The 26179-nt window shown below is 37.2% G+C and overlaps 1 protein-coding gene across 5 annotated transcripts in view; it reads left to right on the top strand.

Moving 5' to 3' along the window:
* HIVEP1 (HIVEP zinc finger 1) overlaps positions 1-26179 on the top strand; it is a 107800-nt gene that overhangs the window by 61091 nt on the left and 20530 nt on the right. For all 5 annotated transcript variants that reach the window (XM_072411695.1, XM_072411694.1, XM_072411697.1 and 2 more), the window contains 2 exons: positions 9548-9601; positions 19897-25589. In XM_072411695.1, coding sequence (XP_072267796.1) covers positions 9548-9601; positions 19897-25589 — 5747 coding nt within the window. The remainder of the gene's footprint in view (positions 1-9547; positions 9602-19896; positions 25590-26179) is intronic.

The raw sequence follows: 26179 nt of genomic DNA on the forward strand, positions 1-26179 counted from the left end.
CAAACATCACTTTTTTTTTTCCATCCCACACAGATTCACAAATTTATTATGTGGCACAACTCATGTCTATTGTCTCTTAAGGTAATGTATTACAGAAAATGAAATCATTTTCAAGGCATGGTAGAAGGGAAAGCTGGCAACTTTTGTGTGAGCAATATAAACGTCTCTAAGGCTTAGCTCTGAATATCAGACTCGGGGATTGTTTTTTCCTTGTGACATATCTAGAATTCTAGGGCTTAAGGACAATGCTCGGGAGTCACAGCTGTCTCTTTTATTAGATATTCTTTGACAAGCTGTCATATGAGCAGCTGATCAGCAGATGCAGGGATCTTTCCACCAAAGAGTGAATTTTGTATACAAAGGTTGCTAGCTATAAAAACCTGTGTGATGAAAAACAGTCTTTAAGGCTGAATAATAAAAGCTATTTAATGTGCACATTATATGTTCTGATGTGGATGACTTTTCATCTCTAATTACCACCGTTATATATTATGTGCTGGATATGTGAAGAAAGTTTCTTACTGTACAGAAATACAATATACGCCATTCTGCTTCCAGAGTTATTGCATGATTGTCAACATCTGATTAGTGCACAAGGTGGGACCTGGTGTATTCTGGGTCTCATTTATGGACATCAGAAATCACAAGGTTTCCGTGCTGATGTGTCCAATATGGTGCTTTATATGTTTTCTGTCTATCTGCTTGGCACTAGAACCAGTTTATAAAAAGTGTGATAGCAGTATTTTAGAGCACACAGTTTTGCTGTGTTGTTTCAATTTACTTGGTAAATTGTTCATACCTGCATGTATTTGACAAATCATCATCAATTTGCCGCAATCATATGAAATGCTAGTTTAAACCAAGACTTATTCCTTGTTTGCCCAAGTTAGGTTTAGGCCTACCTGCATCAGGAAATGTATACCAGATCACCGCATGTCTGTAAGGACCAAGAAAGGTTTTACATTGCCTGTGGGCCTCTTCATTCAGAAAATCTTTACTTTTGTTTTCGAAGAAATGCATTTTCTTTTAGAATAGATGAGGCTTTCTCTTTCCAATAATTTAGTTTGACCAGGGTTCATTTTAACTGTGAATGAAGTGCCAACCCTATTGTGCTTTCTTCCATTAATATTAAGACCAGTGTTATGTAATTTCAGTCATTTACTGATTATAATGTTTAATTCTATGTATTTTAATAAGAAAATATAAAGTTTGCAAAATTAAATAAAAATGTCTCCTTTAGGATGAAGCAAGGGTTAATTAGGAACATTCTTGTTGTAAAAAGTTTGCTGAAACCCACATCATATAATGAAATATAATGCAAGAAACCACTGGCAGCACCTGGATGTCCATTTACCAGCCAGTGCTTTGTGATACCTAGCAGAGCAGCTGTGATGGACAGAGGATGTCCAGGGTAGTGAAATTTTATTTTTAGCTATTTATGAATTTGTGTTTTTTGCACTCCAATTTATTCAGCATATTACAGGTAGAATTTATTGCAGGGTATTTGCCATCGTCTGTTCTAGGGATAATATTACAGTTCTTCATTAGAGTTTCTCAGTCAGTGCAGATCTTGTCAGCCACTGTGGCAAACCAGCCCCAAGTCTTCACCAAGGTGTCTCAGGGTGTTTTCTAAGCAGGCTGTTTTCCAAGTGACCTTTTGGATTTTCTTATAGAAGACGTAGTTAATAAATTAGTTGTGGGTTACTTGGTATGTAAAACTATTACTAATAAAAGATAAGATATAAGGTAAGAGACCTGATTCGAATTGATGCATCAAGCTTATTTGGGCTTTAATTATTCTAAATCTATATCCAGGTCTGATGACAAAGATTGAAAATTGAAATTGGATTCTCTTTTGTCCCATGTGTAGACAACAGAGGGCTTCTCAAACTCATTGTTTATGGTTCTGTAAAGCTCTAAAGGGTATTTGGAACCAAGTATTGGTATATATTGATTCAGTTACAATCCTGTAGTTACCAGAAGACCCTATGCTGCTGTATTTAACTATTGGCATAGAAACTTACTCTAACACATAAAAAATGGTTAATCCTTTCTTTTAGCTGCAAGAAGAATTATCATCTGAGAGTGGTTAAACTCCCAACCACCTTCTATATCCCAAATGATTCTTACTCAATTTATATATATTGAGAGGCCAGAATCCAGCCATATACTGGACAGGGAAAAGCAATCTGATTTTTTTCTTATACGTTGGTTTTATTTTATTTTAAATTATCAGAATGAGAACATGTTGCATTGTTACCTTCTTTTATAAGGATAGTTATGTCAAGGATGCAATGCGCGAGATATAGGCTTCAGATGACTTTTTGTTTGTCTTTAATTTTCAGGATTTTGTGGATTATATTTGGTATTACCACCACACTGTGCAGTGATAAAGCATGCTGTATATTTTGTATAGTTCTGCTGATTCTGTATTGTTCTTTACATGGTATGGTATTGTACAAGTTTTGAATTATGTTTGTTACTTGGGTAACTGGATCGTCCCCTAAAATAGGAAAAAAATGTTATAGACTCCCTTATAAGAATAGTCTGTTCCTATATTGTTATGCACAAAATAACTCTGTGTATGTGCCAGGAAGCTTCATGTTCTTACCTTTGCTCTAGGAAAATATATTGTGGCACCTTAGTACCCACTCATCAGACTAGTCCTATCCTCAGGATATATGTCCTTGTTTTTTCCGATTTATGCCAGTGTTCTTCCATAACTAATGCGGTCTCCTGGAAATGGACATTTGCAGCACACATGCCAGCCAGCATTTCTTGTTTTTGGAGTTACCTGCAGTGAGATGCAGGGACATTTAATTTCTCATGGCTTTTAGTTTTTTGGAGGGGTATCTGATGACCTGGAAGGGCAAGTTACCCAGATAGCAGCAAAGAAAAGATGATGACATTTATATGAAAAAAAAAACTATAAATAAAAACTTAAAGATCCTTGAAGGGTGTTTATTTATAGGTTTATTTTTATCAAATATGACTGGCTTCAGGTTTGTTTTCAAGGCTGCAGTAAAATGTCATAGGTTTAGTTTATTTTGTGCCCATGCCGCATATGTGATTTAGTAGACTAATAATCTGAAACGGGAACACAACTTGGAAGTGTGAGTCATCTGTGTTTCCTAGAATCCGGTGTCCTGTGTCAGCTACTATAGCTGTTATGAAAAAAACGCATTAAGTGGCTGTCTGGGCTTTGCAATGAGATTAACATCAGCATGACCGCTTGCAATATATTCAGCACTAATCTGTGGTCACACAGGGTGACCTCACATGCTTTGCACATTAGCATTACTGCACCAGCCTTTACCAGGTGTGGAAACATAATACAGCAGCGCCAGTCCACGCTTTCTTCACTTATGTTCCTTTGTGTTGTTACAAACGAAGTGGCAGCTAGCCATGCTGTATGTGCCAGACTTTCCCAATAATGCCACTTTAGACGTTTGCCTTCCAATACATTTCAGCAGTGAAAAGTACATCTGCCTATATGCTGTTCTGTCCTACATCTATTTATGATCTGATGATATGGAGGGAGGTGCTATAGGTTCATGTCAGAGCTGTGAATAAAAAAAAAACATATTACCTTAATTTTTTCCTGTTACCTAGAATGGTGCTTCTGTTTATTTAGAAAGAAGAGTGGAACACTGCACTATTCAGATCAATCAAAATAGTGAATATCTGACAGACTACCTCACTCCCCCCCCCCCCCCCCCCCCCCCAAAAAAAAAAAAAAAAAGCAAAAAGACTAAATAATAAAAAACACCAGCCACTACTATTGTTTATGCAAACCATTGACAGGTACCATTGTAACAAGAAGTGTTCCTCACTGTACTTGTCAGTGGTTTTAGTGTTTTGGCCGATTAGTGTGTTTTGGGATTGGAGACTGTAAGTGTCGCCTAGTTTTTTCACAAACACACAGTGAGAGCCTCCAGGGTTTGAGTGGTGTTGAGGGGAAAAAACTTTTTCTTAGAACCTTTATCATTACTGCTTTGGGTTCTGTAGCTTGTAGACTTTGCAGAGCTTGGGGTGAGGAAAGCCAGGATCCAAAGGTCCACATCTTACTTGGTATCCAGACCTCATCATTAGATACAGCATTCCACAGGCTTTTCTGTATGTTGAATAATGCTCAGGGCTTTTTTCTTGGTCTCTTTCTGGGAGCCTGCAGCTGAGTGAAAATAATTAGTGCTGAGCAGTACAGATCCCCTAAAGGTAAAAGTGCTGCCTAAAGTTTATTTAATGGTTCAGACAAGCAAATGTTTTGTTATGGATTTGCTGTACAAAGCTAAATAATAGTATTTCTTCACCTGTTAGTGGTTTTAATATTTTGGCCAATCAGTGTGTCTCTGAAATCAAGCAGGTTAAAAGGGAATGCGCTGATAGGATGGGAAAGCAGAATGGAAGAGAGAAGATCTCATCACTATTCTGCTAGTTACAGGCTGGGGGCAGGCCCTTGATGAACTGAGGACATCTTGTGGTGGTAAAGTAGTACTGCGATGTCTGCTTGAGCTTGTAAGCAAGTTTTTCTTGGTCTAGGTTTCTAGGTCTTCAAATAGGTCATTATTTGTTTTGTTTATTTGTTTTTGGAGTTCTGTTTTAATATCTCATATTTTAGAAATCTAAAAAAAGTCTAACAGGGAATAGGAGCAAATCTCAACTCTGTACAGTTATGTGTTGTGAAGACACGCATATTTCACACAGGATTTATACATTTTCTTTTCTAATTAGCAGTGCTTAACCCAGAATTTTTTTTAAGCCGAGTGGGAAGAAATTGTAGGAGTGTGGAAACCCATGAATTGTGACCCAACTCTTCAGTAACCACCCAAAAACAGCCGGGTGGTTGCTGAAAAGTGCTTGGTGGTGCACCCAGCTAAAATGGGCTGGGAAGAACATTATTCCTAATTAGGAAAAATGTGAGTATGTTATGTAAAGCAATTTTTAAATGTTCTCCTTTAGTGTATAGTGCTACTAGGTTCTGAGCTATACTAACAAACTGTGTGTGTGTGGTGATTTTTTCATCACATTTTGAAAACTTTCTTGATGTTCTGTTCAAAAAGTTGCATAAATGAATAAATCAAAAAAATTTCTCCTATGGATTACAAATGTTTATATTGAATATACAGTTGCTATCTCTGACCTGGTTAGAAAAGAGGTAGTGAATGGGCCATTTGATTCATGCAGTGGATGTTCTATCCCCAGAACTAAAATTTTGTATTGGTAGCATATATACAAGTATTTATTTTTATGTAATTGTCTGCATCATGACACACAGGACATGGAGTGATACAAGAGGACAATATGCTGCTTTTCATGGCTCAGCTGTAATGTTTGTTTACAAATTCTAGATTTAAAAAATTCTAGATTTAGTACTAAATCAGCATTTTTAGTGCTCAGTTGGCAATAGAATTATAATCTCTAACTTTTACAACACATGAAATATTCTTACTGGCTTGTTAAGGTCAATGAATTTACAAAGAAAAATATTCTAGAGAAGAAGAATGTAGCTTTAAATTTATACACATTATATGTACATAAGGGAAAGTTAACTGTACTTCTCCTCTATTTATTAAGGTAATAAAGATGATTTTCTTCTCACTGAAGGGGTTAAAACTTGGGTATTGCCATTAAAGCGGGTCTGAAATAGATCCGTCCTGACTGATAGGGAAGTTATGAGGCAACAGCAGGAGATGTGCAGAAAGCACAGGTCAAGCAAAGTGTATAGAGCAAAATCATTGAGATCCCCACATGGCATGTCCTCAGATACAGCTTATTCTACAGAATATAAAAAGTGAGCAACACAAATCTTAATCTAGATCTTTTGAGATTTGCAGTCAGAAGTCTAGTGCCTGAGGTGATTTCATTCTGCAATTAAACAGCTTTGAAGCTGAATGCTCAGGTAGTTTACTGCAACTTTTCAGGATAAATTCAAGGCAAAAACGTAATTTTTTGGGTGCTGCTTAGGCCCCTATTGTAGGGTAATAACGGGACTTCTAGAAGAATGTGCAGTGGACTGATGAGTCCAGTACTTGCTTGTCCACAGTAATAGTAGACTTGTACGGCATAAACAAAAACAGCATTTCAAAAGGAAGATCCCATACCAGCTTTGATGTATGATGATAGAAATCCTATGATTTGCACTTAATTTACTGTTTCAGCAAAGCTACCCCAGGTAAAAATGAATCTTCCATGAGGAAATTTTTTGAAGCACACCTACAAATTCAGCAGGGAATGGCTCATATAAATAAAGGGGTTAGAGAAGTGCTCAAAGTTTTCAGTGAGAAAGTTATGAAAAATGTTCCAAGGAAGGGCAGTTGGTGAACCAGAAACAGGTCATTGATACACACGTGGGTAAAAAAGGCTACCTAATCTGATCCAATCTTACCGCAGAGCTATTGTAGCTCAGATTGGTGAAAAACTTTGCTAATCATGAGAGAAAGTTGTTTGAACACAGTGCATGACCGCTTGCCTGCATATGGAGCTGTTTAATCACCAGAGTGCCCTTGCTTACCCATGTCCACTGCCAAAAAAACTTACAATGGACATAAGAGCCTCAGAACTGGAATGTAAAGCTATAGAACAAGGTGGCCTGATCTAATGAATGTGGATGACCAGGTGCATGAATGATGTGTATGTAAGGAAGATATGGTAGCATGATGCACTATGGGAAGAAGGCAAACCAGCAGAGACAGAATTATTTAAAGGATCTGCTGTTGATATTATAGTGCCAGATACTACAGGACACCTTGTGAAGTCAATGTCTTGATGGTTCATAACTGTGATACACAATATTGGGAAAGTAGGTACTGTTTTGGCTTATCCGTGTATTTGTTAAAAGAAACCTCAAAATTTTCCATTTGATAGATGTACTTGTTTACATGTAAATTTATTATTAAAATGTAAAGCAAATCTGCAGTTTGGGTTTCAGTGGCCCACATCTTGAGCTCTTAAAAACAAGGAATTTATAAAACAGAGAATCTGACATTCCCTTAAACATGAATCTTACAGCTCAATGTGTTTCAATGGCAAAAATTGATTCCCACAAGAGATTGTTTAAGGGAATGTCTGTTTTATAAATAGAGTCCCTTGTGTTGCTGCACATTCGCCTAGTGGAAGCTGCAGTGTATATGTCTAACTTACCAGCAGCTGTCTAGCGCTTGCCAGTATTGTAAAATAATATTTTGTGGATATGCAGGTCTGCCTCTTGACTTGACTGCTATATTGCAAAGAAATTTAACACAGGGAAGCTAAAATAAAATAATGTTTTGCTGGACATACACTTTATAATGGACTTTCCACTGTCAGATGATGTAGCTCCCATTGCTGAACTCATTGTAAAGAATACTAAAAATGATCTTTTGGTGTCCACAACCATACAGATAATTGTGTGACAAGTTGTGTGACAATTAGCTGAACACCTGAGTTGTGTGCTTATTGTGGTTCAGTGCCTCAGAAAGTATTAAAAGCTGAAGATCAGATCACCAACCAGACAAGCAATATTTGTAGAACGGGGTCAGAAATGTCAGTTTACATAATCTCTAAGTTAAAGTTCTGCTTTTTATATAGCAACTAGTCCTGTTTGCATACAACCGTAAGATTTTGTCTGCTGTCCTGAACATTGTAAAGCACAGACAGATTTATAAGCAGCTTGTCACCTGAGGACATTCTATATTCCAGCTTTATTTTCCTCCACCGCTGATACCAGATGTTTTTCTGTGAGGTGTGATTGATTTCTGCAGCTTAATTTTAGAAGTGTGTATGTGATCTAACTTTCTTCTGACATAAATCCAGCATTTTCTCAAATTTTACTGGAGGTTTTTACTTTCTTCACAGCCTTGAAGTGAAGCCTTTGAAAATGTTTAATTTTCAGCTCCTAAAGCTTTCTTATCGATAACATTAATTGCTTTCGAACAATTTATTATTTGTATTCTTTGCCAATTCAGTTATTTTAAAAGCAGAAACAGGTGACCAGTATTAATGGACACTGAAACCACTGCCATCTGGAATGATGGGTTTAGCACCACAACTGCTTGGGCCAGCTCACAGGCTGCCAGTTCTACTGGAAAATGCATATGGCAAATATTCTATATCAACATTTCTTTACACATCTAAGAGCTATCCTGAGCTGTTTTTTTCCTTTGGAGCAGGGGTCGGCAAAGTTTCATGGCCACTAGGCCATTTATGGGGTTGGCCGGAGCACACTAGGCTGGACCCGCCCTAATGGCTCTGCCCATGCATTATGGAGGAGAGGGATTTACCTTCAGGGAGCTTTCCCTAATTACCTCGCCGGCGGAAGTATCAACGCCGGCCGCGGTAAATAGGGGAGCAACTGCAAGGGGGCGGCTCCGGTAGTTCCTAACGCCCTCTGGCATACAAGCCTTTCACTTGTAAGAAAACCCAAAGAAAAGGTGTACTGGGAGCACAAATTTATCCCCAAATATGTGCTCAGTAGGGGGATAAAGTTCTCGCTTGTAGAGTCATCTATGAACGGATTAAAATATTCCATATAGGCTGTACTATGAGGAATGAAGAAAAAACCCTGGAACATGAAAACAGAATAATAGCAATAGAAGCATCAATCATGCCCTGTACAAACAAATTCAAGATGCAACTGTCGGCACGAAAGTTGATGTTAACAGTCTTCTGGGACTCTCAACAGCCTATTCTCGAAACCTATCAGAAACATAGAACAACTGTATTGATGTAAGTGCAACATATCGTGAAATGCTTCGGAGAGAGTTGAAACCTGCAATCCGCTCATAAAGAAGAGGAAATCTGTCATTGTGTTGTTGCACGACAACACCCACCCCCATACTGCGCCCACACATTATAAAGTAGGAGGTTATGGAACACCCAGCTCATACTCCAGATTTAGCCATCATCTGATTTTCTCCTTTTTGGACTGCTCAAAGAAGCTTTAAGGAGAAGAAGATTTTCATGTGATGATGATATGCAAACAGCGGTGTATTAGTGGTTGTACTACAAAAAAACATTCTAACAAAAAAATTCTTAAAAAGAGTGAATTTTGTTGAAAGTGTTGAATTTTTTTTAAGAACCCTTGTACTTTAGATTGGTGTGTTTATATTAGGAAGAAACCACCAATGTAATTTTGAGATCAGATTTTAGTTTTGTGTTAATTACATGAATATGCTCCATATTGTTGTTGGAAAATCTATTTTGACTGTTCTTCTCATCTGTTGCTTCTCAGTTTTGATTGACTTCTTTAATTTAAAAGTATATAATAAAATGTATCAGTATTGCAGTAATTTTTAGGGTAAGGCTGCAAAGAAAAAGGTTTAGTACAAGTAAATAAAACTCTAAAATTATAAAATTGTTCTGACTGAAGGCAGTATATAACTTTACAATACAACTATAATTAAAAGTCTAAACCTAACCTTTTCAGTGGTTTCTGATAGCACTAATAATACGTTTTGAACCATACTAATCTCAGTTTCTAAAACTATGAATACATAAACTTTCTATTTTTTAACCGATAACTTGGTAAAATATTGCACAATTTCATACGTTTTGCTTTTTTAATTTTCAGATAAAATAGAAGAGGCACAGAAAAAGCTTAACACTCCAGAAGAACCTCAAAAAGGTAATTGCTTTATTGGTATACTTACATTATGTACTAGAAAGTGAACAGAGATGACTAATCTAAAGCTTAACACCTCTCCTTTACTGAAATTGGGACTCTAGTTTCACCACACACTGTAAGCTTCTTACAGTCTGTATTGGGAGCTGCAGCAAGTCAGATAAAGCCCATCAAATTAGGTATATGGACATACACCATCATCTAGCACTTTACAGGAAGTGATGTAGCTTGTATCTTGCTGGCTTAGCCATTCATTGCATAAAGAAGCACAGACACCCAGTGATTCGGTCGATGGGTCTAAATTTAGGTTATGGAATTTTCTTACCTTATCCCTTGCTCCCCCAATAACTGGCATGCTCCCCTTCTCTGCCATGCCTTGGGTTTTTGCCAGGCTCTTGCTGTACTCACTTGCAGTGCAGGGCTTCATTATAAGGGGTAATGTCCACTCCTGAAGAGCTTGCTGGAGTAAGGGGATGAAGTAATTTAAAGTCCCTTTACCCCCACCCACCCAGAAACAAACAAGCAATTTTAAAAAAACCTCCATTGTAGAGAAAGCCCTACTGCAAGGCGTAGTTTTCTGGGTTTGTGTTTTATTACGTAAAAAAGTAGGGATCAGGGAAGGCAACATATAAACAGATTTGGCTTTAATTTTAAGGATTCCTTTATACAATTGCACCTAAAGATACCTAAGTGTAATGGAATTTTTTCTCTTTCTCTTGGATTGAGTACACTTAGAAATGTTTCAGTCTTGTGAAGCTATTTTAAAGAACATTTTCTTTATCAATCATTTAAAGGGTATTTATATAATATAAAGGTGGTTTCTTGAATTGAAGCCTTTAAAGTGACATTGTGCTTACCTACACCTCTAAAAGCAGCTGGCAGACATTCAAGTTAGAAAACCAAATGTGACAGATGTGATTCTCTGACCAAACTGTTAATTGGATTACCATTCTTCCAGTGATTGAGACGTGGCATTACATGTAGGCATTACAACAACTTCTTGTTTTCAGGAAGCAATGTAAAGTAACCTGCTGAACCACCAGCCATAATCTACCTGAATTTTATGGAGAAGCACAATACCCAATGATGCTGTTACTGGGTCTAAATTAGGTTAAAGACTTTCACTGCTCCCTTACATTTCATGAAGACCTATGGAGATTGACTTTTATTCATGATCAACATTAGAAATAGTGGATTTCAGTTGTGTGTGTGTCTGATAACCACAATGCAAGTGATTGCTCTGTGTTCATTCATGTAAATTGAGCTCTTGGTCAGCACTTTAGGATGATTATGGTAGGGCTATCAGAGCACTGATCACCATTGTACAAAATCTGATCTTTTACCAGTGCCTGTTACCATGTAACTTTGCATGGTCCATTGAAATATCAGTTAATTTTGTATTTTTTAATTATGTCTATATATTTTTATTTATTGTGGTTCACTTTTAAGGTGAACTCCAAGCATACAATGCCAAAATAAAAATATGTGTATGTATACTCATTTACCAGGATTCTTATGATCTAGACATCCCTACCAAACAGAATAGCCATGTCTTGGATTTCTCTGCTGGCTACTCTGCAGTTTAAGCTAAACTCAAGCACAACACCATTTGCCTTATTAAAATGAATTCCTACTTTTTCATGATCAGGATCCCTCAGCACATTATTTCTTGCTCTGTTTGTAGTCAAAATGTTGAAGGGTCTAGGCTATGCACACAGGTCAGATGATTCTCGTCTGATTATTGCTTTAGGGCTGGTTTCGAACAGGAATCTGACCTGTGTACATCGCTCGTCTGAGGTCGTGGATCTGTCCTGGTGGATCTATAAATGATGAATGATCGTAATACAAGTGAAGGGGAGAGAGCGCAGCGGGGTGCCACTCACTCGTTCTTTCCCCTCCCCTCTCCATAGAGCGGAACGACTCTGTATCTACAGCGCTCATTAATGCATTTTCCAGTCCTTTTTTGTTGGAAGTGTGGTTTATTACTGGGGGTTGCTCATGGTAACGGGATGCTTACAGGGCAGATAAGAGGCAGCAGACACCAAATGTCCAAACTAACAGCAGTTTTATTTCTTTGTCCCAGTGTTACAGCACACTCTCCAGCACTTTAAAGTAAAAACAATAAACAACAGTGGCCCGGCTGGGCATCTAGCTACCTCACTGGGTGCCTTGCCCTGTCTCTCTAACACTCAATATCAACGCTGTTTCACTCACAGTTCAACTCTTGTTTGCCGGCTGGCTTTCCTGGAGGTCTGGAACCCACTCCCTTCTCCTGCCTGGAACAGATTCTGGCTTCATTCACAGCCTGGAACAGACTTCCTCCCAGCCTGGAACCCTCTGGCTGCTTTCTCAGCTTGGAACCCTCTGGCTGCCTTCTCAGCCTGGAACCCTCTGGCTGCCCTTCAGCCTCTGACTGCTCACTCTAGCCTTTGACTGATCACACTCCAGCCTGTAACACACTGGCTGATCATCTCCCTCTCTTTTGCACCTGAGTGCAGGTGGATATATCCCAAACTAGGGTTGGGCCAAGAAACCCACCCTTCACTCTCCTGGCCAGCTCCAGGGCCCTAAAGTCCCTGGTTTTCCTTCTAAAAGCCTACATACACTTTAACACACTCTTTCCCTGGAGCCTTTTATACACTTTCCCTGACCCTTTTGGGACATGTGTGTATGTAGCTTTATTTAGTCAGAGCTACAGTTGCATGACAGCCTTCCTCTCCTCCATCCAATTCAAAAGATGAAGACTGTGACTATGTGTTTTTACATGGGCAGGTTGAGATGGAGATGGGGATGATACTGCAGCATTGGGTATATTAGACCTGCAGTACATAGATTACAAGCACCCTAAAGGTAAAGCGGCTACAGACTGTATGTACAGCAGATATTTTCAGCACTCTGTCTTTCATTCAAATTAAGTTTACTATTCTGAGCTAGAAATTGGTCTACTGTGTCCTAAATACAGAGGCACCACAAATCAGGAGTCTGGGCAAAAACACTGACAGCCCAATGTGGAAACCATTTCCTGTTTTTCCTAGAACTGCCTGTAGTTGGGGCCCAAAAGCAGTTCCTTCCTCAGAAGGATGTACTTACTCTGCAGTAGGGTGAACACTCATTTTCTTTAAATAATGTACAGATTTTTTTCAAGGTTTTAAAGCTGATCATCAGACAAAATAAATCCCCCTTCCCACTTCTTCCTCCCCAAAACCCAACAAATAATTTTGGGGGGTAAAATTGATGGCTCCCAGCTTTGCATCTTCTCCCTTCATTCCTTGTTTACATTAAGCAAGGTCCTGTCTTTAGGTTGAGTAGGACTTTGACCTGGACACTATCTGTTGGTTGTCCAGTAGTTGGGTCCTGTCAATTATAAAATATATGGCTTGGGTTAGAGAGTCGGAGGCAGATTCATTTTGCCCAGCTATGGGACTTTTTACCTGTTGACATACTGCCTAACCTTTACCAAATATTTGTATTTCTAAGATAAAGTTAATATGCCGACATAGTAGTTGCCAATTTAAACTAGATATTTGGAATGGATGTTATAAGATGTTATCTTATGTTGTATGCCTCATGTCAAGACACTAGCAGACAATTCCCAGTTATACATATGCTGAATTTAGATAAATTAGACAAATTTCTTTGCCTCATGGCAGGCAGCCAGTTATCATGGCCAGTGTGCTATTTTCATTGTATATTTTTATTCTTTGGAGCTTCACAGTTCCTTCTGTTACATCTTTGATTCCAGTAATATAAATCTATGGGTTTATTACACTTAGTCCTAAAGTAGAACTGTCAGTAACTTTTTATGTCTCCATGATTATATTTCCTATAAACTGTCATTTTAGCGTGTTGAATATGTGATTTTTAAGGGAAAAAAATATTTACTATAAAGTATATAAAAGACTGTAAAATTCCAGCTTATAATGTATAATATTCAAACCCCTAAATAGATTACATTTTAAAGTATATCTCTGCTTAAAATTGTTATAAAAACAAAATAAATATGTTTTTTAAAGATAACTTGACATACAAAAATATAACAAATGTGAACGATATAGGCACAGCTACCCTTTCTGTAATGTCCAGGAAACCTATTAAAGAGAAACTGAACAGTAGAAGCTGTGCCAAAAAAGCAGACAGAAGGCGAAGAACTAGTAAAAAGGAATTGCCAAACATGATAAAACAACTAAAATGGATTGATTCTTACTGCATGACTAAAGTCACTAATAGTAAAATAAAGTTTGTAATTTTTTACAATAATCAGATGAGTGCAGTGATAAGATTAAGGCAACTGAGCTCACAGAGCTTTTTACAATTTACTTTCATTATGAGGCCATTTTACTGTGTCTGTATTAAAGTTTTATTCTGTATTACTCCTTTAAAGTTGCTTGGAGAAGCCCTGAAAGTTATAACATGCCAGAGGAATATAAATGTCAGGGGACCATTTAGTAACTTGGTTTTTGCATGGATGGACCATTTCAAGTAAATCTTTTAAATCTCTTTGCATAAACAATGTTGACATGTCAGAATATACAGCATAAAAGCTGTATCTGTTATTATTTGTGGTCAAAACATATTTAAATATTTCAAAAATGTTTATTTAGCTAATATTAAATTCAAAAGCTTTTCACAGTGTATTAAAAGTGTTAAGAAATCACCAAACATAATTGTATTTAATTTGTACAAGATATCCGGTAACATGTCATTTTTTCAACCTAAGCAAGTATTTGTATGTACCCAACTTTTCCAAGAACCATGACGCAATTTTGGTAATCATAAAGTAATTCACTTAGCAACGCAGAGCGCCGTCTGCTTCATCAGACATGAGACTCGGAAATAGTCTAGTATGACAAACGTTTCTATACATTGCTTACTAGTCCTTTCTCCAAATATCGAAAGATGTGTTGTGTTTGAGGCATCCAGTAACCATGAACCTGCACAAGGTACTCGTGAGGGAATACTAAGCAAGTTTCTTTTCCAAGATATGGGATATTTTGGATACTAGAATATTACCTACAATGAGGAATTCTTCTGCTTTTGTAAAAAAAAAATCCGATCAACCAGGATACTATAACGCTTTCAATTTATTCCCTGAGGAAGCCTATTGGGGAAATGTGTCAGGAAGCGAGACAAGGGATTTATTTTGTATAGGTATGAGGCACCACTTCCTATGAAGCTTGAAATGAGAATGATCAATTTATAAAATTATAATGTATTGAGATATGCGAATGTCGATTTATTTCACCATAATTTTATATCTATTTGAATATACTATATTTTTTTAAGGTTGCCGGAAACAAGACCCCATCTCTCTCTCTCTCTCTCTCTCTCTCTCTCTCTCTCTCTCTCTCTCTCTCTCTCTCTCCTTCTCCTGCTTCATTAAAGGGAATAATTAAATTAATACATTCACTTGTTATTGTAATGATGTAACAAGTGGATTTATTCTTTTATATTCCATCTATATGAAGAGAAGGACTCAGGAGGTGAACATAAATTAGAAATTCACAGATTGCAAAAATTACACAAATGTAACGCCTGTAAATCAACAATCCAGTCCGTTGCTGACTCTGTGATTGCTTAAACAAAGATGGTGTTGTCTATCTGGAGAGAAAAATAGATAATGAAATTGCCAAGAGTGGTGTGAAATCTATAAGAAGTATTTCATATCTGTTAATGTTACACGTGCATATTACTTAGCATGCCAGCATCCAACATAAAAATAACTCTGGTGCCACTTAAAATGTCTTCTGTGTTTCATGTATTACCTTCTGTATAGTAGAGAACATAAGAGCTATTTTATACTGACATATGCATTGAGTTAAATTCACCTTTTCAGTTTATTCTGTTTTGTTTTCTGTATAATACTAGAAAACCACATTTTGACAAATTTTCCCAGTTTATACTTTCACAGATAATAAAACCAAGTAATAATTAACATAATATGAGGTGATAAAACTGTATTTATATTTTCACGTAAATGTACAGCACTATAGGAACATTTTTGCATTTTTATTACAATTACGTGTTTGTGGGATTTACTGTCTGTGGCTCTGTCAAATTATTATACGACTGTATTTAAAAATAAATAAATAAATCCAGGGAGGGATAGCTGGAGATGAGAGTGTTAGGAAGAAGGTAGGTGTTATAATAATGCGTGGGCTTGAGTAGGCTAGTACTGGCAGCAGTGAGAATTAGTACAACAAAAGCATTGCTGATATTTCCAATGCAGTGGTAGAATTTGTGAAGGAATCTGAGCCTGGATAGAACTGGTACTGAATGGTATGTAATGTACTGACAGATCATGATTTTATTTTGTTATATGTATGGACTAATGCATGTCTTCTGAATTAAACATTTGATTTAATATTTGTTTTATATGTAAGATCTCTGCATTGAGATATTTTATATGAAATATATATCCTGCTTTCTCTATTGAATAAGATTGATAGATATAGGACCTTCAGTTAAAGATGTTACATTTCAATATCTTAAACATGTGAACTGACAGTGGATACATTTGTGAAGGAATCTGATCCTGGACAGTATGTAGTTTGTTGATAGAGCCTATTTTGTTATATACGCACTAATGTCTTCTCACTGAAATCTATGCCTTTACATTTTTTACATAAAATCTCTAAATTCAGATCTATTTTTTTGAATGAAATGATTTTGTGCTTTCTCCATTGATTAAAGACTGACACATATAACACCCAACTGTTAAATATTTTACATCACTAGATCTCAAACCTAAAAGGATACTTTAATAGATATTCTGCAGAGCATTTTCACAAATATTATCTTTCATTGTATTCAAGAGCTTCTTTAGTTTGTTCCTGCATACATTTTTTGCACAGTTAATGAAGATAGTTTGTGTGTCTCAGGAAGCAAATAAAGCTCTGCCGGCTACCTAGTACATTAATTTGCCAGTGGCATTTGTCTCACAAAAGGAAATCATAGCCTGAATAATTGCATACCCTATGGAATAAACTTTTTTTTTTTTAACACAGAGGTAAAGGCTAACATTAGGATTTGTAGTTGAATTTCATAGTGTACATATCTTGAATGATTCTGTCAGTCACAAATATCCACTTCCCTGTTACCTGTCAGTGTATAGTCAGCTTGACTGCCACATACAGATTTGTGAATTGGTAATGCATTCCAACAACATTACATTAAGGTATTAAACTTAATATTTTTTTCTGCTTGATTATCGGAAGCGGAAATGTGGGTAAGCTCTGGCTATAAAACTGCAAGTATGTAATGCCCTTTAATGATGACAGGTCCAGGATCATGTCACTGCTACATCCCTCAAAACTTCCATTACGCAGCACTGTACAAAGACCATAGTCATGTCATTACCTGTCCCTCAAAGGAGCTCACAATCTTATGTCCCTACCATAGTCATATGTCATTAATACAGTCTAAGATAAATTTTTGGGTGGAAGCCAATTTACCTAACATGTTGCATGTTTTTGGAATGTGGAAGGAAACTGGAGTACCCGGAGGAAACTCACGCAAACACGGAGAGAACCTGCAAACTCAATGCATAAAACATGGGGAGAACCTGCAAAGCCAGATTTGAACCTGGGACCCAGAGCTGCAAAAGCCAGAATGCTAACCACTGAGCCACCATGCTGCCCACAGCTGTTGGGGCGTGATAGAGGGCCTTTGTTCACATTTAAATTGTCGTAAATTTCCCACCAAAATCTAGTACATGTATTCTTAGGATAAGGCATGAAAAGCCTTATTTATATGTTGGAAAAAAGAAAAGCCTGGAATCTTTCTCATCAGGTTAGGAAGGTGTATAAGTTATCTAACACCTGCCAATGTGGAACAAATCCCACCTAGTCTTTCTGAATGAGGGTGTAATGGAAGGTAATTATTCTAGATGCCCAGATTTTAGATAACAATTTGACATCAACATTTAGCAAAGCGGGTCTTTATTTGGCTTTGGCAACATTACAGTACAGGAAAAAAAGGGAGGAGAGATGTAGGTCAGATTGAAATTTTGAGATGATTAAGGAGATTTACCAGATGTGATGCCAAGATTGCAGAAAGTTTTTTATAATAATTTTTTTTACTTTGTATAAGGACCTGTTGGGACATGGAGCTTTATGAATCTGGAGTGATTTAATAGCTTGAAATATTTCCAGGATAACAATTTCAACTGCCATTGTTTCTGTCCTTTTTGGGGATGGGGTAGAAAGAGGAACATTATATATCAATGCATTGGTTTGGATGGGGGATAATTTAAGGGCCTACAGTACAGTTGCAATTTCATGGGTTTAAAGTGATTTGTGATAGTAGAGGGGTTAGCCGAAATGTTACCATCATAGAAAAGCAGTTCATCACCCCCAGAGTTGTTTATTCAGGATATTGGCTTTATCATAATAAATGTGTCTCAGCCATCTAATTTGAATTCCCACCTGATAATTAAGAAGTAGATTGGTTTTCTAGTTAAACTGTTTTAACCTACTGACCGAGCTGGGTTGTGAGGTACTTTTTCTGTGTACACTAAACTGTGTAACAAATTTAGCATTGGAAAAAGACATTACAATTTTTTTATTGTATCAAAACCTAAAAAAAATCATCTGTTTTTTTAGCAAGTTAAACACGTAAAAACAACCTTTTGAGGTTGTTTTTACATATTACATTGTTTACCTCAACACATGACATATTACAACAGTGTAATATGTCATGTGTTGAGGTAAACCACAACACATGACATATTACACTGTTCCATTATTTATTTCACAAAGATTATAAAATGCAGTCTTTGCAGACTACAAAATGCTTTCTTTCCTTAAGAAAGGCAGAATGCACAAGCAATGTGTGTAAAATTAAGTGAACCCTTACAACTTTCAAAGAAATTAGGAGTGTAGGTAGCATCCAAGTGCTGCTGAACAAATGCACTTGATTAATTGATCATAAGCAAGTGTGATCACCACTAAAAAAGAAGTTTAGGCAGTCTGCTCATCTGGAGCATTCAGTTGTGTGCCAAGCAAGAAGAACATCCGTATTGAGAAGCAACTGTTGCTGCCCATGGACATGCGATGAGTTATTAGGTGTTTTCCAAACAATTTAAAGTCCATCACTGAGAAAAGATGCAACAGTGAGAAAAATTATTCAAAAGTGAAAAACATTCAAGACAGTTGTCGATCTTCCAAGTAGTAAACGCCCCAGGAAATTCACCAGGTCAGAACAATGCTCACATAAAATATGCCTGCTTTTCCTTTAAAAGCTATGGTTTATTCTGTCCACTTGGACTCTTAACCGTCTATACTGGTCAGTGTGGACACCCATTACCTTAAAGAGCCAGAAGTGGAGTAAGCAGGATCAAGCGTTCCACATTAAGATTTGCCTATTTTACAAAACTTCTGTTTATAAAGCAGTGAATCCGTAATTTACTGAAAAGCTCCCTGATGGAGAATAATTGAACTCCTAAGTATTGTTACAGTTTTTGCTGGCTAGCAAATAAAGTTCACTGCTTTACCTTGCTGCCTGAAGTTGCTTTTTGGTTAGGTTAGTTCAGTTGTACTAACTGCTGTATACTCCTGTCAGACAATAGCATTGATTCCATCCAGTGATGTGTTAACAGAAATTTCCTTATTATATTAGAAACATAATAATTGATTATTAGGTATATGTAGATACTAGTTGGTTATCTGCTTTTTTGTAAAATTTTTATTTTAATATTTAAATATGATAATTTGATATGTATTTGTGTGTCCTAGATCAGCCTTTAAAATGTATAATATTAAATTTTATTTAGGGTATTTAAAACAAAAATACAAAAATATAATATGTGTTCTTATATACTGCATGATATTTTGTAACATTTAAATCTGTAATTATTAGATACATGTATTTGATTTGCTTGTGAGGCATTTACTATGGAAAATAAGAAATTTGATTTATTTTAGTTTTTTTCTTATTAAAGTGGTATATAGTATTGATAATACTAATTACTGTTTTGCCATAATTTGATTATTTTTTAATGGGTAGTATGTATCCAGGTATGATAGGATTATTGTAAAACAATTAATACTAGTAAACCTGTCCAGAGTGTTGTGGTTTTCTGTCATAGCAATCTGACACTGTGAGTCACTGGCCCTGAACAGGTATGCATATTAGGCCTTTCAAATGAACTTTTGCAGGTTGTTCTGGGTAAATTATTTGGAGAAAAGACAGAAGATTAGTGCTAGTTTATTTTTTCCCTTTTTTGTAAAAAAAAATCCAATATCCTGGCCTTTCATTTTTTAGGATTTTATCTACTCACTTTATTTTTCTTTATGTTTTAGAAATAGTTGCTTTTGGTTCCCGAAGTTGCTTTGATACTGTTAAAGGTGTGAAGAGGAAGAAAATAGTAACAGAAAACCACCTGAAAAAAATACCGAAGTCCCCATTAAGGAATGTCACCAAGGAGAAGCAAAGGCATGATCTAGACTCTTGCGCATCATCCAGCCCGGCTCCTTCAGAATCTGGTCACTCAAAAGAAAAGGAGCTTTTGTTGGTAGAACTACAAAAACAGAGTATCAGACAAAGCAAAGGTTTAAATTCTGAGTTAACTAGACAGCCTACCAAGTCTGGGGTGTCAATGCAGGCTAAAAAACTGTCTGTTCCACCAGACTTATGCAACGGGAGAACGCAAGGCTTTAATTTTGGTGGCAAAATGACTTTAATAAAACAACATAGCACTTCTAGTGCATTACCAATCAGTCAGAAAAGTGCAAATAGCAACTTAGAAAACACCAATAAGCAGTATTCATGTGCAAATTCAGCCTTTGATGTTTTATTAAAAGCCATGGAGCCTGAACTTAACACTTTGAATCAGTCCCGGGCACCTTGTGGCACTGAAACAGAAAAGCAGGGGCATAATACCAGTCCAGCACCTTCAGTAACATATATAACTTCAAGTCCATCCTCCTCTTCACAAAGGGAATTAAAGGCTAAATATTTACACTATCATCCCAAACCTCAGAGTGGTCAGCCGTGCATGTCAAAAAAAGACTCTCCACATACCCAGGACCATTTAGGTCTTAATGCAGAACGGTGTCAGAAGCAACTACCTGCTGCCTGTTCAGGTTACTCCAGTGCTACGGACATAATCAAACATCAACAAGTTTATCATGTAGCTGTAACATCTTCCTTAGTTAGTTCTTCAACTTCTACCGTAACTCAGGTTCTTTCACTGCCAGTAAACCCTTTATCTAATCCTTCAAATCTTTCTTTAAACTCTACATACAGTGTAACCCAAGTCGCTTCACTTATCACTGGGGAGCAAATGTGCAATATAGTTTTGAAGGATCAAAAACCTAAGAAACAAGGTAAATACATATGTGAATATTGTAACCGGGCATGTGCAAAACCTAGTGTTCTCCTTAAGCACATTCGATCACATACTGGAGAACGCCCATACCCATGTGTGACATGTGGATTTTCTTTCAAAACAAAAAGCAATTTGTACAAGCACAAAAAGTCCCATGCGCATGCAATTAAACTTGGACTAGGCCTTCGGACAGATTCTGGTGGCATGCTTCTTTCACAGGATTCTGAAAAAGCACTTTTTATTAGTTCGGATCCAGATGAAAGTGGAGAAAGTGATGAGGAATATACTTCAGAGGAAAGGCAGGAAGATCAAACTGTGTCAAGTATGGAATTTCCAGAAAATGTAAAAATGCCATCTGCAACTGACAGCATTGCACAAAAAGAAGGAAGGTCTTCCTCAAACAGCCCTGTTGCAATGTTGCAAGACAATTCTGACAACCGAATAGAGACAAAACTGACAGAATTACCTAAAGTTGTTGTTTATCCAGTCAGCATTTCTCCTTTGAGAGCTGATAGCCCAAAAGTTTTAGAATCTACTTCTGAACAATTTGTAGCACAAATGCCAGAATTAAAAACAAAGAATAGGACATTAAATGTTTTGCGAACATGCTCATTAGGCGAATTGGAGCAATCGCCTCATAAAATGTGTGAACTAGTTCAAAATGAAAGCAAACAGCCAACAAATATAACTCCTCATGCGCAGCTGCAGAGACAGCAAGCTACAGATTGTTCCCAGGAGAGCAAATGTCTTTTAAGTCCTAGAAGCTTAGGAAGCACAGACTCTGGTTATTTCTCTCGGTCAGAAAGTGCAGATCAAGCTATGGTTTCCCCATCACCTTTCATAAAATTTTTGCCCTCAATTGAAAAAGATCTGACAAAAAATGTAAATGCTTTGGCACACCCAGCTGTTCAAGGGACTGTTGTGGTACAACCAATATGTGTTGAGAAACCACCTTCTGCAATAGGAATAATGCGGCCTCCTTTGGGATCAAAAACCCTTGAAGAACGCATTTCAAAGTTGATTTCAGACAACGAAGCATTGGTTGATGACAAACAACTAGACAGTGTGAAGCCAAGAAGAACTTCCTTGTCGAGAAGAGGCAGCATTGATTCCCCAAAGTCTTACATATTTAAAGATTCCTTCCAGTTTGATCTAAAACCTCCAGGAAGGCGTACAAGCTCTAGTTCTGACATACCAAAGTCTCCTTTCACACCCACTGACAAATCCAAGCAAGTTTTCTTTCTTTCAGTTCCTTCACAGTACCCTTCTATTGACTGTTTACCAATTACAAGAAGCAATTCAATGCCCACAACAGGGTATTCAACTATCCCCCCTGTAATTCCAGCTTCCCATCCTCTCAGAGGAAGCCAGTCATTTGATGACAAAATAGGTACTCTTTATGACGATGTGTTTGTTTCAGGGCCACCTATGCCACAGCAAACTGTTCACCCTCGCACACTTGTTAGACAGGCTGCTGTTGAAGACTCGTCGACCACTGAACTCTGTGGACTGGGGCCTGCCCGTTCTGTTGATGAAAGTTATGCTTCAAGTAAATCAGTTCAAGATGTCTTGCTGCCTAGAAGTAAATCTTTTGTGCAAGGGTCTAGTTTAGACAAAATTAAAAAAACACATCAGGGTCGTGGTACAATGTTTGAATGTGAAACATGTAGAAATAGGTACAGAAAATTAGAGAATTTTGAAAATCATAAGAAGTTTTACTGTTCCGAGTTACATGGACCAAAGAGCAAAGCAGTAGCTCGAGAAACTGAGCATAGCACAACTTCAACTATTTCTCAGCCTCAAATTCTTCATTATAGAGTTGCTACGACAACTGGAACTTTGGAACAACCACTGCTCATCAGGAAACGAAGAAAGATGAAAAGCGTAGGTGATGATGATGAACCCCAGCAAAGTGAATGTCACCCGATTCCCGAAAATATAGAACCTCAGAAAAATTTACCCAGCACAAAAACCTCTTCCACTATTACAGTTTTAGGTTCACAATCGTGTACAGTTTCAAGTTCTCAAATACAGTTGGTGGCAAGAAACACAGAAACAAATACTGATATAAAGATGCTTGCAGTTGACAAAAACACAAACTTTCTTTTAAAAGAAAAAGTGGAACTTAAATGTCAGGGAACTGGTATTTCTGTAATTCAGCACACAAATTCATTGAGCAGACCCAATTCATTTGATAAATCAGAATCTGTTGAAAGAGTTTCACCTGTACCACTTTATGAACATCAAACAAGTAATTCAAAGAATCCCATGAATACAGTTGGTATTATTCAAGAAGAAAAAACACATGCTTCTCACAACCCCTTGGGTGGTTTAGTCGATGCATTAAAAACAGAGGTCCATGAAAGCCAACAAAGTGCACTTACAGAAAAAAACGCTCTAGCTCCTCAATCTCGTTTGGTCCGCCAACATAACATTCAGGTTCCGGAGATATTGGTTACAGAAGAACCAGATAAAGATCCAGAAGTACAGGGAAATGAGCAAGAACCTCAAGAAAAATGTAGTTGGCCCCAACGCAGTGGAAGTCTCTCCAGTTTGCCTACCGAAAAACTGCCTCCCAAAAAGAAAAGAATTCGGTTGGCTGACCTTGATAACTCATCTGCTGAATCAAGTTTTGAGTCCACCTATTCAAGAAGCCTGAGCCGGGAGAGCAGTTTATCTCGTACTTCAAGTTTTTCAGCTTCGTTTGACAAAGAAGAAACCTCAAAAACTGATAGCATAAACAAATCTTCAGAGTTTCTAACAATTCCAACAGGTTTAAATGCATTTGGCGTCCCCAGGGAAATGAGGAGAGCTGCATCTGAACAAATAAATTGCACACAACCTTCTATGGAAGTGTCAGATTACAGAAGTAAATCATTTGACTGTGGAAGCATGTCTAGATCAAGATCTATGTCACCAACTAATCTTATGACTTCAAGATCGTCATTTGTGTGTAGAACAAATACTGGACATATTCCCCTTTTAGAAAGAAGAAGAGGTCCTCTTGTAAAGCAGATATCTTTAAATATTTCAGAAACTGGTGTTTCCTCCTCTAAATCTAAAGTCCATCAGTCAGAAATACCTTTGTCGCAGCAAAGTATACATACAGTGAGCAGATTATTAGTGGAATTTACAGTGTGCCCAAAAGAATCCTCAAAGCAAAAATTTGGTGCTGACCAACATTTGTCAACCGAAAACTCAAAGCTTTCTCCACACACTGACATTAATGTTTCAATAAACTCAACTAATACCAACTTACCTAAAAAGGATTTTCCTACAGGAATGCAAAACATGATGCGAGGTGAAGGAAAAGAGAAATATTTGTCTGACAATAAGAATGAAACTAAAATGAATTTTGCTCCAAAATATCAACTTGAATGTCAGAAAAACCAAGAAAACAAGTTTTGTTCTACTAAACCAACTGCAATTATTTTGCCAAATAGCTCCTCTGAAGACACTATACTTGGAAGAACATCTTGGAATTTTAAGTCTGATACTACAGACAGTAGATCCAGTATAAGTATGGCCATGCAAAAGCAGGGCAAAATATATTGTAATTTACAAAATGCACATTCAGTAGTTGTTCCAGTTCATAACTACAGCAATTCTCTGTATTACGGGTTTCCTGCAACTGCTTCTCTCCCTGAGATTTTAGTGACACAAGACCATGGCAATCAAATAGTCTGTAAGACCAGTTCAGGTACTGTGACAGATAATAGAGAACCAATACAGATGCCAAAGCCTAATGAGGAGCCTAGCAAACCTGTAAACTCTCCCAAAAATTTAGAAAGTTGTCTTCCACGATCTGCACCTCATAAATCTTCAGTAGCTGGCCTAGTTCCTCAGCAAGAGACCTCTGCCTCAAGTAAGCGAATGCTTTCACCAGCCAACAGCCTTGATATTGCCATGGAAAAACAGCAAAAGCGTGTAAAGGATGAAAGTGGGGCTGCAAGTAATACTAGTGGTCAACAAGTGCATTTGAGCATGAATGCAGTAGAGCCTGGTAAACAAAGAAAGCCGATGCTAGTAAGACAGTTTTGCACTACAGACCCAGGTGAAAGCTTAGATCAGGATGCTACTCCTGGGAAGTATAGTTCTCAAGATCGATCTTTAGGTTCACACATCAGCAGCTTCCATTCCTCTGCAAAGCCCATCTCTGATGTAAATGAAACCGTAGAAAGTGAAAAAAATAAATCCGAACTTTCTGGTCCCAGTGTAAGAATGTCACCAGAACCTTCTCCCAGCACTCAGGCATGCTCTTCAAAGCCTGCATATAGTAGTCAAGAAAGATCACCTGGTAATACTAAAGCAGTTAATATTCAAGGCCAAATAAAACTTGGTGCTGCAATATCAGTGGTAAATGCAGGTGATATGCATAGGCTGTCTTTTCCAAGCTTGAAAACCTCGACAAGTTTTACATGGTGTTACCTGCTGAAGAGGAAGCCAATCCATCTTCCACAGAATGACCAAAAGACATCTGCTTATGCTTCCTGGACTATTGCTTCTAATAATCCAAACCCAATTGGATTACCCACCAAAGTTGCTCTGTCTCTGTTGAATTCAAAACAGAAGTGTGAGAAGTACATGTTTACTTTAGTGAAGACCTCTCACTCCCGACATGACATCTTGGTGTATTCAAGCAAATGGAAAAGAAATTCAAAAGAGGTAATAATACAATTACTTACTAACTAATATAAAATATTTCATTAGGAGAAATGCAGGATAGTGAGGGATTCTTAAGGTCCTGGTCATACATTTTGCATTTCAACTTCTATTGAGTTGTGTTTTTATTTGTTTTGCGTCACATTTAGGTAATAATATGGTATTGTTGACTTTTTTTTCATCTTAGTTTTAAATTTGACCCTTTGCTTGTTATACCTCCAAGTACCACTATATTCCTACAATAATGCCCCTATAATTCCTACTCTGAAGGATATCAAGTTTCAGAGGTATAACAACTGTACTCTTGGTACAGTGGTTCTCTTTATTAGACTGTGAGCCCATTACCACTTTAGGGCTACTAACTATCTCTGCATGGGGTGGATCACCTATTTATAGGAAAAAATAAAAAAATGATGAGGCACAAGTTTTGGAAACGTTTCTTTAGATTTTTGAGTTTAGAGTTTTGGTCACAATACTACATTTATGGGCTTTGCAATTACATTGGAAAGTCAACAATGTAAATGTACCTTTTTTTGCAAATTGGTTTATTTAAAAAAAAAATAGTAAAAAAAAAGATTTTCACAATGAAAGCA

The sequence above is a fragment of the Pyxicephalus adspersus genome, chromosome 5 (assembly GCF_032062135.1).
Source record: "Pyxicephalus adspersus chromosome 5, UCB_Pads_2.0, whole genome shotgun sequence".
Lineage (NCBI taxonomy): Eukaryota > Metazoa > Chordata > Amphibia > Anura > Pyxicephalidae > Pyxicephalus > Pyxicephalus adspersus.